A 12,533-nucleotide genomic window follows, 5' to 3' on the forward strand; every position below is an offset into this window, starting at 1 on the left:
ACTAATATTCCCGGTACTCCAGGTTTTTGTATTTTTAAGATTGTGGTCATTTCAGGTCCTTGACAATTTTATGTAACTTTTTGAATCAGCTTGTTATTGTGTATTTTTAAAAAGAAAGAGCAAGGGATATGGCTCAGTGATGGAGCCCTTGCCTGGCTTGAGCACTCCCCCCGCTCCCCCACACAGAAAGAGGAGGCTTCTAGAATTATGATTGGGTTTGCATTGAAATTATAAACAATTTTGGGGAGGGTTGAAATTTTAGCCATGTTGAGTTTTCTAGTCATTTAATGCCATATCCCTCTACTTGTTTAGATCATCCTTGTTTTCTCTTAATGATAACTTTTAAACTTTCAATACAGATTCCCACAAGTCTTTTGTTAATTTTATTCCTAAATAGTTTGTGTTATCTTGATGCTATTGTAAGAAAACTGGTCTTTTTTTTCTTTTTTTTTATTGGTTGTTCAAAACATTACAAAGCTCTTGACATATCATATTTCATACATTAGATTCAAGTGGGTTATGAACTCCCATTTTTACCCCGTATACAGATTGCAGAATCACATCGGTTACACATCCACATAAACTGGTCTTTTTTAAAAAATATTTTTCACTTATTTGCCCCTACTATTTAGAAATTACACACACACACACATATTTTCCCCTCCCTTCTTGGTCCTGGGGATTGAACCCAGGGGTGCTTTACCACTGAGTTACGTCCCCAGCCTTTATATTTTATTTTGAGACAGGATCTCACTTAGTTGCATAGAGCCTTGCTAAATTGCTGAGACTGACCTGAAGCTTGGCAACTTCTTGCCTCAGCCTCTTGAGTTGTTGGAATTACAGGTGTGCACTGTGTTCCTGGCTTGTATATATATTTTTTATTCTTCAAGTTCTTTTAAGATTTTCTGTCTGAATAGTGTCTTTATGAACAGGGGTAGTTTTGCTTCTTTCCATTCTTTTTTTTTTTCTTTTTCTTGCCTAATTGCACTCACTGTGATCCCCAGTGAGCTATTGAATAGAAGTGGTGAGAAAAAACATCCTTGCCTTGTTCCTGATCTAAGGGCATTAGGTCTTTTACTATTAAGAATGATATTAGGGGGCTGGGGTTGTGGCTTGCTGGTAGAGCTTGACTTGCATGTATGGGGCACTGGTTTCAGTCTTAGCACCATATATAAATAAATAAAAATAAAGGTATTGTGTCCATTTACAACTAAAAATTAAAAAAAATGATATTAGAGGGCTGGGGCTGTAGCTCAGTGGCAGAATGCTTGCCTAGCAGGTCTGAGGCACTGGGCTCAATCCTTAGCACTACATTAAAAAAATAAATAAAATAAAGACATGCTGTCCATGTACAACAATGGGAAAAAAAAGATGATATTAGAGCGGTGGTGCACACCTATAATCTTAATGGCTCAGGAGGCTGAGGCAGGAGGATCTCAAGTTCATAGCCAGCCCCAGCAACTTACTAAGACCCTGTCTCCAAATAAAATACTAAAAACAACTGGGCATGTGGCTCAGTGCTTGATTGCCCCTGGGCTCAATCCCTGGTATTAAAAAAAAATATATATATATATATATATTAATTATAACTTTTGGAAATGTCCTTCATCAGATTGAGGAAGTTCTCATCTATTCTTATTTTGATGGGCCGTTTTACCATAATTAAGTGTCACAGGCTTACATTGCTTAAGAAATTGTGTAATGTGTTTTTTTGAATTCAGAAATACAGCAAATTACAGACTAACTTGACATTGCCTTTGTCTTCATTATAAGATAGTGTTATATAACTAGCATACTAACATTAAATTTATGCTAGGTGCTACATCTGCCTAAATGAAATTATTTTGATGATTCTGTAGACTGTAGAGAGAATGCCTAATCTTTACATTCACTTCTGATATTTTTTCATACCTCCTCTGTCTGAGTTAGAGATTCGCAGTACCCTCAGGGTGTCTGCCCTTGACATCTAAAAGGTTTATTTGAGAACGAGACTGTTTACTCTCATCTCCTTTGTTCTATTAGATTTTGTTACTCTTATGTACATATTATATTTTCTTTGGAAAGATGCTTTAGGAATTTTAGTATGTCTTGCAAACTTAAGAAGTAATTCATTTCCAGAATTTCTTCTTTTAGGTTTATTTCTTTTATTGGGCATACATTTTCCCCCCCTATGTACACTATACACAAAGGGATTCTAATCATTCATTTAAAATAATCAAAAGGTATTTACTGTTAAAATTATTTCCTGATATGTCCTAGCATTTTAGCTTTGTTCTCATATATATGTATTTTGGTTCTCATATATATATGTATTTGGAATAAATAAGTAAATATCACACACACAAATATATATACATATATATGTTGTGTTTGAGAAACATACACACATATGTATACACTTCACAGATAGATAGTGTGTATGGGTTTTTTTGTTTGTTTGTTTTTGTTTTTAAGAATGATGGTCACTTTGGAGCAAGGAGTTTTTATGTTTCAGCTTCATTTGTGATTGTTCATTACTGAGGTTGAATGGTAAGGCACAGAGTATTTAAGAGAAGAATGGTGTTGTTCCCCCTGGGACACTGGAATGGAAAACCCCCAATCAAGCACATGACTCTGGAAGTTGTCAGGCACAAAGAAGACACTACCCCCTCACTTGTAGGATCTCTTGAAAACTGGAATGGGCAGGCCCTTGAACCCACTTGTATTTCCATGGCAAACCACCCATTCCATGCTGTTCTTCAAACCCATTGTAATTTGAGGTCTTGCATAGTTTAATTTTTAAAGATCCTACTACTGGAGAGGTTCTGGTCATTTTTGCCAAATGTAAGAGCTTTCACAGCTTTTCAACTGAACTCCTGTTCCCTAGGCTTCCTGGCTCACTCGGTGGCATTGGGTTCATTGTGGCCTACAGTCCAGTCTTATTTATTTTAAAAAACATTGTATTTTGATATTATTGTTCCATTGAAAAATAGAATTTTAAGGGTTAGCAATTACTTTAGAAATCACAGCTTCCTGTCACCTTAGTTATTGTATGAGTTGCTTCACTGGTAAAGGACCATAAGGTGCAGACATTTATTTTAAGATCACAGGGTTAGAAGCATCGACTGGCTTCAAGGATAACTACAGTCCAGTGCTCCATGAATAAAGGGTGCTCCTAACCTGCCTGTACATTGCTTATGTCACAGGGATGCCCAGCGCCTCCTTGCCTGTTCACCACACTCCGATTTCACTTCATCTGCTCCACCTAGAATCCTCACCCACACACTAGTTTAGAATTATTGCTGTATTTGTCACTAAGTGGAATCCGAGTTGAATTTTTGCAAGTTTCCCCCCTATATCTGCCTCTTTGATGGTAGCTGGGTTTACGGCCACTCACTTATTAGTGCCCTGGGTCTTAACAACCTTATTCAAACAAAACATCTTAAATGGAGGCGTTAAACAGGTCGCAACAGTGACCATTTTGTAACTTTTGCTGCAATAAAATGGGTATGTTGTGTTTTGGAATATAAGACCTCTGAGTGCAGCTATTCATTTTCTTCATCTATAAAACATTTTAGAATAACACCTTACATCTGTTTGGGGTATAAAATTCCACATTTTGAAGAAACATCACTGTTGTGTAACTCCACACCAGACCTGGGCCGCGAGGGGAGCCGGCTCTCACAGGCCCCGTCCGCCTGGCTGGGGATCCGTGGCTGGGGGAGCCCAGAGCGGATGTGCTGGCCGCCTTCCTTTCACATATGTGCAGCACATTTCCATTGTTGTCCCTTTCTACTGTAAGTGACAGCAAGTGTGCAACACAATTCTGACTTGAGGAACGTTGGAGAAATTTTCACACACAAGGAGTTTATCTCATGAGGGTCTTTCACTCCTAGAAGCCAGAAATAAGTTTAATTAGCAAAGCCTTTATAGCACCGTTAATTACCTTTGACAGTCAGTTGATCTTGTTTTGTTTGGGTTTACTGTCGGCTGACTTTTAAAAACAAATACCCGGTGGAATTGTTTGGCTGTTCCAAATGTGTCGTTTTTAAATTACCTCTTTAAACTGAAGGGTCAATTTAATAAGTAAACATTAATAGAGGAAAATGGGCAAAATGTTCATCCATAGAATTCAGAATCTAATAGTATTAAGTATTGAGCAAATTCAGACAATTTTATGGGTTATTTTCATCAAGAAATGAAAAACTGTCAAAGATGGTTACAATGAATTTTTTAAATAACTTTGTTTACTTATATTTTATGTGGTCCTGAAGATCGAACCAGTGCCTCACACATGCTAGGCAAGCGCTCTACCACTCCTGAGTCACAATTTCAGCCCTGCTGCAATGAATTTTAAAGCTCTTTTCATTTTATTCTTATTAAAATGTAATATTGTTACATCTGAGATGGCAAAATCCCAAAGGAGAAGATTAAAATGATCTGTAACCCCTGTTGTTCTTGAGGGTAATTTTTTTAACATATTTTGAATTTTTAAAAAATTAGAAAAGCTTTTAGAAACCCATTGTGCAGTCAGTTTTTTGTTTGTTTTGATAATTAATTTAATTGGAAATACAGCTCTGTGGTTTCAAATTGGACAGTGTCAGATGCTTTTATGTTTTGGTGACCAAATGAACCAAACTAAATTTGACTGCTCTTGTAGAACTTTGACATTCAGGGTGGGGTAGCTGCTTATTGATGACAATGACAAACTTCTCTGAGATTCTGGCTTGTCAGATTAATCCAGGTAGTGACATTGATTTTTCTTTTCTTTTCTTTCTTTCTTTCTTTTTTTTTTTTTTTTCCCTCTCACTGCTGTTTCCTTCCTGAATAGAAGTCAGATTTTCTTTCTAGGGCCACTGTCTGTCAAATTCAGGGCCATCATTTGCTCTAGCCGAGTTGCACAGATGTTGCGGGGCTCTAAAATTCTGATTAATATAAATACTTCAGGAACAACTTTATTGCCCTTAGTTCATGTGAAGGTCAATACTTGTTAATTCCTTCAAAATCATAGAGACATACACATGTGCCAAGTTCACATTTACTTATCACTTGGAACTGAGCTGAATGCAGAGTGACAATAATGGGGACATGGCAAGCCTGTGGGTGTCATAGCTGCTGGGCACTGGTTTGGTGGCCAGTGACTGGATATTATGTAAACTCATTGGCAGCGGGGGTTGGGGGGGAGTTCAGGCATTTTTATTTTAAGAAATATGGAGGTGGTTTCTGTTTTTAAATTTCTAAAAATTTAATTAAAAGCAGAAGATTGTACTATGAGTGAGTTTGTATGCAGATAAATCCAGTTAGATATCTTTTGCATTGATTGGTTCTCTGAAGTCAGAAGGTCCGACTTAATCACTGCGTGTCTTAAGCCAAGTTACATAACTTCTCTGAACCTCAGTCTCTGTAAGAGGGGATTAGGAATCATAGTGTTTGATAGGACTGTTAAGGAGATTCAGTGAAGTAAAACTTAGGTGTCTTGGGAATTCTGGCTCTATGGTTAGAAGGCTCACTGTAAATCTGACTCTGTCTGGACCACTCCTACTTCATTAGTTCAGACTGCTCGTCTCCCTGACGCGCTTGGGGCTAAATCTGGAGCTCAGGCCTGCTTGTCCCTTGTCCCTCTCCCTCTGCACTCCTCTAGCATCACCCAGTGTACCCTCCCGAGGACGCCTGTAGCCCTCCCTCTGCTGTGCTGCTCCTGTGCTGCTCCGTGTCCTCCTGCAGGTGGCTCTGCTCCTCTCTCCCTCCCTCCATCTCCTGTTCCTTGTTCCCCTCGTCCTCTCCTCCACAGCAAGCTCCTCTTTTCCTGTCCTGCTCTCTCCTTCCTGTGCCCCTCTCCTCCCTTTTCCTCTCACCTTCTCTCCTCTGCTGCCTTCTTCCTCTCCCCTCCTTCTCTCTCCCCCGTTTCCCCCTCTTTTCTTTCCTCTTCTTCCCTCCTCTCCCCCGTCTTCTGCCTTCCTGCCCTCTCTGTCTGCTCTCTCCTCCAGCTCTTCCTCCCTCCACCCTGCATCTTCTCTGTTCCTCTGTTCAGTCCCGACACTCGGCCTGCTTGTGAGTAGACAGCCGTCCCTCTTAAGCAGAACAATGTCATGTCCTCAAAGTCTTTGTGACTTTTATTTTTATTTTTTGGTACTGGGGATTGAACCCAGGGATGTTTGGCCACTGAGCCATGTCACCAGCCCTTTATTTATTTGTTTGTTTTTGTGGTGCTGGGGATTGAGCCCAGCGCCTTGCACATGCAAGGCAAACACTCTACCGACTGAGTGACATCCCTTGCCCCTTTTTTCATTTAGGTTGCTTTATAGTCTCAATATGTTGCTGAGGCTGGGTGTGAGTGAGCATGTGATCCTCCTGCCTCAGCCTCCCTAGCTGCTGGGATGACAGGTGTGTGCCACGGTCCCCGGCCTTCGTTACTTATGGTGAGCAGCATTGGCTGTTGTCAGAGCAGCCACCAGTCCCTATCCCTGTTGTGCTTTTCTTTCTAATTCGCAGGCCTTCATGGTGTCTCTAATTTTACGTTTGCTGGGCTCCAAGAGTTGAGAGGACCTACAGTTAAAGTTTAGTTCTTTTTCTAAACATGTGTACTACAGCCTGTGAATTTGCTTAATGTTGGCTTTGTTTCATACATAAAATTAACATGAAGTATGTCTCTAAATAATAATTATGGACTTTTATAATAACACCAGGAAACTGCTGCTTTTTATCAACCTAATGTTTGATATTTTTTTCCCCTTTCTCTCCCCAGATTCCTTTCTCTTTGGTCCAGTTTCCCTTGTGGGAATTCTTAAAAGTAAGTTTTTAAATCTTTATATGAAATCTATTTCTAATTTTTCACAAATGCCCAACAGTTTGTATGGAATCAAAGAATATAATGTTGACCATAAGTTTGACAAAGTCAGAGTCACTGATAGTTGCAAAGATGTTTTACACGTGACTCACACCAGTTGAGGCTTGCTTCAGGTACCTGTGGTGTTGGAAATAAGCTCAGCCAATGTGACCCACACCCACAGATGGTGAGAAGCAGCTTCGCTTTACTCTTCCTTTTGCCATTCTTTCTTCATCCAGTTGAATATTATTTCTACCTCTGTATGTGCAGACGATAAGGAATAACAGTGAGGGTGAATGGAGGAGGGAGGATGACCCCAAGTATTTGAAGGCCCCCACTCCTGTGTCCAAGCAGGCAGGAGGGGGAGCAGCAGAAGTGCCTTGGGACTCTATCGTTCCATCTCTGCTGCTGATTCCTAATAGGACCATGAGCCAAGGTAGCAAGTGTAGAGACCACTGGCTCATTTGTTTAGAAAGAAACAAAGTTTTCAAGTTTTTAAGAATATGCGTAGAGGTCTCATTAGGTTTCCATAGTCTGGGGCAGCGATACTGAAATTTGCATGGGTCTTTGCCAGTGTTGTAAAGACCTCAAAAAAGAGAAACTATAAAGAGCATGTGTGTGGTAAGGCTAAGTAGTAGTTTGTAAAGCTTTAGTGAGGTGCACGTGTACATGCACACACATCTGTGCTGGGTTGCAGTGGTGAGATGTGTTTCTTACTGGAATAAGGGTCAGAAAATATCGAAGGCCCTTTTTCAACTGAAAGGGGTTCATGAAGGATCAAACTGTAAAACGGCAAAGTATCTAGTGTAGACATTAGCCACCCCCCTACACACACACACAAATTGTCCCCACAATTTTACAGACCTACTCTTCATGGAGTGCTCATACAAATTATCTTTTGAAAAATATTATAAACATTTCTTGGACTCTGAAATAAATTCTGTTGACGATACCTACTAAAGGATAGTAAATTGAGACAAAGCTTTGTTCCTTTAAAAGATGAGTCCAGGATATCAAGTATTAAGAAAGATTTCTTCTAAGTGATCTGATTTTATGGGGCAATACTGTCCAATATGGTTTGGGGGGGTCTTCTGTTGAGGTTGAGTTTGTTTTTTTTTTACCCTTCCTGTGTGGTACATGATGAAAATAGATTTCTCAGGCAGTGTTTCAGGGCGTGATGCAACCCCTCTCCAGTGAGAAGGTCACATTCCTCCAGCATACCAGTTCTCCTTCTCAGTGTGTGACAAAAGAACAATGAAGCCAACAGCTGTGCTTCAAACAAGACTCACTTATTAGTGCCTCAATGACCAGCATTCACAGGGAATCCGCACACCCTGACATCCCGACACCCCAACTCTGAAACGGAATGTTTTGAGGCTCAAAGAGGGAAAAGGCATGCGATTTCTTTCTTTTCAATAGTGAAGACATTTGTAGTATTCTTGTTTCTTAAGAAATGTCTAGAATTTTTCAGAGCAATCAGAGATAACAATGCAGTGTTTCAAAATCTTTCTTTTAGCATATGTGAAGATAGAATGTATTTTTAATTTGAGTTTCTTGAGGAATAATGTACAATAAACCTCACTCTTGAAAAGTGTGATTTTTTTTTAATGAGTTTTGCCAGATATTTAGCACCACACCATAACCAAGAGAGAGCATCTCCACCAGCCCAGATGGTCCTGCCTGCCACTTACTAGTCGGTGCTGCCCCAGCCCACAGCCCCTGGCCATCCTGTTCTTGTAGTTTCCCCTTTTCCAGAATGTCATGTAAATAGACAGTGTGTGCACACAGCAGTTAGTGCCTGGATTCTTTCACTTCATTTGTTACATTTGAGACTCTTCATGTTGTTTCTTGTGCCAGTGTTTGTCCCTTTTTATCACTTTACACTATTTCATTTGTTTATGGATGAACACAGTATGTTTATCCATTCACTAGTTGATACACATTTGTACTGTTTCCAGTTTTTGTTGGTTATGAATAAAGCTACTATAAATATTTGCTGAGAGTATTTGTATGGACATGTGCTTTATTTCTCTTGGAAAATAACCTAGAAGCGGTATTGCTGGGTCAGAAGTAAAGTTTATATTTGATTTTTATAAGGAGCTATCAAATGCCTCCCAAAGTAGCTGTGCCCTCTTGCATTCCCAGCAGCCAGGTGGAGTTTCAGTTGCTCCTTGATACTATTACATGTTACTGTTAGGTTTTAAGATTTCAGCCAGTCCAACAGTTGTATACAGCATCTCATTTTGGTTTGATCTGCAGTTCTCTCATAGCTGAACACCCTTGAGAGTCTTTTCACCTAATAGGGTTTAAAAAAAAAAAATCTGAATGTGAGATCACAGTCCTTTGGTAGAAGTGGATAGTTTTTGGCATTGGTTTTATTTTTGTGTTTATAATATTATCCATTTAAACTTGGTTTTGCAACCATGGAGCGAGATCATATTATCCGGGAGGGTTTTTCTGTTTATTTGTGTGGGAGTAGACTAGGGGAACTCTCTCAGCCAGGACCTTAGTGGTACACACTGTACCTTGGAGGCTAAGGATCTGGATGTAGAAGGTGGCTACATTATCCTAAACTTGACTCTCTGAGATCTGAATTATCATCCTTCAAAAATCACTTCCATTGGGCTGGGGTTGTGGCTCAGTGGTAGAGTGCTTGCCTAGCATGTGTGAGACACTGGGTTCAATTCTCAGCACCACATAAAAATAAATAAGCCAGGTGCAGTGGTGCACACCTGTAATCCCAGCAGTGTGGGAGGCAGAGGCAATCGGATCCCAAGTTCAAAGCCAGCCTCAGCAAAAAGCAAGGCCCTAAGCAACTCAGTGAGACCCTGTCTCTAAATAAAACACAAATTAGGGCTGGGGTTGTGGCTCGGTGGTCAAGTGTCCCTGAGTTCCAACCCCGGCAACCCCCAAAATCAATCAATCAATCAATAAATTAATTAAAGTTATTATATCCAGCTTAATCATGCTCCTATTCTCTTGACGACCTGGTCGAAGCACCAGATTAAAATACGATTCTCTTATTTCTCTTTCTGTCTATCCTGTTACTCACTAAGTTTCATTGAATGACTTTTTGGATCCTGTGGCCACCTGTTATCAGATTCCTGCGACATTGTGTCAGGCCAGGTCCCAACAGGTTCTCTACCTACTCAGCTATTTTACACATTGAACATATGTGATCTTCCTTAAATGTCTCTTTGAAGTAACACTTACATCCTCAGAAACTTAGGACTTTCTCAAACTCTGCAGCTTGAAGTTATGGTGCTCGCGGATCTCCACACTGTGTCCTCAGTGGTTTTCCAGCTCCCTCCCCTGTGTTTCCTTTGGAAAAAGCCTTTCCCCTCCAGCCTGCTTACTGCTCTGAATGCCCTCCCTGGTCTTCAGTCTTCTCTGAAATGTGCTCCAAGGGTCTGAGTGGGATGCATTTTTGAAAAAGCTCACTCCAGTGAACTTTGAAAGCCCAGTGATGCTTGAAGTTCTCAGCCCAGGTGTTGCAGACTGTCCCTTAAATCACATTTGTCTCTGTTTCTGGTTACTGTTTGATCACAGGCTATATGGTGTACAGGCATCTTAGAACCAAGCTTTGCACACTTGGCCAAGGCCATCCTTTACAGGTCAGTGACATGCAGCCCGCACATTTTTATTGCCTACTCTGTGCTGGATGTTGTTGGATCTCACAAGAATGTGAAGGTGAGCCTGTAAGGAGCTTAGAACTCTCATACAGGCACTCAACCCACAGATCACTGAAATGCCCTGAAGAATATCCAAGGTAATGTGGGAACCACCCCCTATCCCCGTAACTATACTACTGTTATGGTTTAGATATGAGATGTCCCCTAAAAACTCATGTGTGGGACAATGCAAGAATGTGCAGAGGTAAAATGACTAGCTTATGAGAACTGTGACCTAATCCTCCATTGATGTGGATTAACTGACTCTTCATGTAGCTAACAGTGTGGCTGGAGAAGTAGGCCACCAGTGGCTTGGGGTTTATGTTTTGCCCCTGGTGGGCAGAGCACCCTCTGTGTTTCCTGGTCGCCAAGTCCTGAGCTGCTTTCCTCCTCCAGGCTCTCCTGCCATGATGCTTGCCTCACCTCAGTCCCAGAGCAGTGGAGCTGGCCGGCCACAGACTGAGCTCTGAAGCCATGAGCCAGAAGAAAGTTTTCCTCCTCTAAAGTGTTCTCGTCAGGTCTTTTGGTCATGGCAGTGCCAAAGCTGACTAAAACAATCACCTCATGTTTAAGTTTTTATTTAACAAGACGGAGTACTGAGGAGGAGAAGGGAAATAAAAGGGGTAGATTATCATATCCAGATCCTCAGAAGGTAATTTCCCCGTAAGAAATGTTTACGTTGAAACTTTGTGGCAGCCACCAGAAGAAAAGCATGATGACAAAGTCCATAGCTTATCATTTCTTCTTCCCTGGGCTTTGGATGCCATCATTATGATACCAACTTATACACTTAAGAGCTTTGTGGCAGAGTACTTCCTTCTCATGGCAGCTGAGGACAGTCAACTGCTGGGTTGACGACATCACTAAAGATGTCTCAAGGTGGCCAGAACAGAAATGTCAGCTTTTAGTACCTTCCCTGACCTGCTTCTTCCCGGCTGTCCAGGTCTCAGTGAGTAGTACAGTGTTGCTTGCTCATATGGAATCCCAGGATGATTCCCGAGTTTCCTTTTCCCTGCTCGGTCCATCCCTCCAGCAGGTGTGCTGTCTGAGCCCGGCCTCTAACTCCCCTGACGGCTGCCCTGGCCTCCCAGATGTCCCTTGGTTTTCTCTTGAGCCCCTAGGATATTCTTTCTGCACAGGGCAACCAGAGTGGTGTCTAGTGAAGTCATATCACACTGCTCCCCACTGAAATGTCTCAATGACATCTTTTTAAAAGAAGCATAGCCAGGCACAGTGTACGCCTGTAATCCCGGGTACTTGGCACGCTGAGGCAAGAGGATCAGAAATTTGAAGCCAGCTTAGGCAGCTCAGCAAAACCCTGTCTCAAAAAACAAAAACAAAAAAACAAAACAAACAAACAACAAAAAAAAAAAAAAACAAGGGGGCTGGGGGTGTAGCTGGTGGGAGAGCCTCCGTGGGTTCACACTCCCACATTGAGACTCCTACTTCTCCCTGTCCAGCCCTCTCCCTGCGCACCCGTGCTCAGCCACACTGGGGCTTACTCCAGGGACTTTATACTTACTCCATTAGCTGGAAATGTTACTTATTTATTCATCCTGTACGTTTGTGTGTGTGTGTGTGTGTGTGTGTGTGCGCGCGCGTGCACAACACATTTTAATTTTTCTTATTTTTCAAACAATAAATAGTAATTGTTTATGCGGTGTGCATCATGGTGTTTTGAAATATGTATACCTTGTACATATTGTTATTGAGTGTATTATATGCCAGGTAGTTTTTAATTTATAGTTCTTAAAAATTAGCACTTTATAAATACACATAGAGGTGGAATGTACATAGCACAGTCTGGTCAATTGTATTCCACTGTCCCTCTCTTCCTGTCCCTCCTCCCTCCCCCTCAGTCCCATTGCCTGCTCCACTGATCTCCCTTCTATTTTCATGGGATCCCCTGCCCCCCAGTTGTTTTCTTCAATTTTCTACATATGAGAGAAAATGTTGACTTTCTGAGTCAGTGCCAGGCATTTTCTGGGGTATGTAGATATAGTGATAAAAAAGACAACAACAACAAAGTCCCTCTCCTGGTGGAGCACTTACTCTAG

At 41.2% G+C, this 12,533-nt stretch overlaps 1 protein-coding gene across 4 annotated transcripts in view; it reads left to right on the forward strand.

Annotated features, from left to right (window-relative positions):
* Positions 1–12,533, forward strand: part of SLC25A26 (solute carrier family 25 member 26) — a 146,048-nt gene that overhangs the window by 114,879 nt on the left and 18,636 nt on the right. For all 4 annotated transcript variants that reach the window (XR_014021103.1, XM_081286662.1, XM_081286663.1 and 1 more), the window contains one exon: positions 6,725–6,769. Coding sequence is in view for 3 of the 4 variants with exons in the window: in XM_081286662.1 (XP_081142788.1) it covers positions 6,725–6,769 (45 nt within the window). In the remaining variant the exon portion in view is untranslated. The remainder of the gene's footprint in view (positions 1–6,724; positions 6,770–12,533) is intronic.

This window comes from Spermophilus citellus (genome assembly GCF_964194105.1).
Source record: "Spermophilus citellus genome assembly, chromosome: 3".
In the NCBI taxonomy this organism is placed as follows: domain Eukaryota; kingdom Metazoa; phylum Chordata; class Mammalia; order Rodentia; family Sciuridae; genus Spermophilus; species Spermophilus citellus.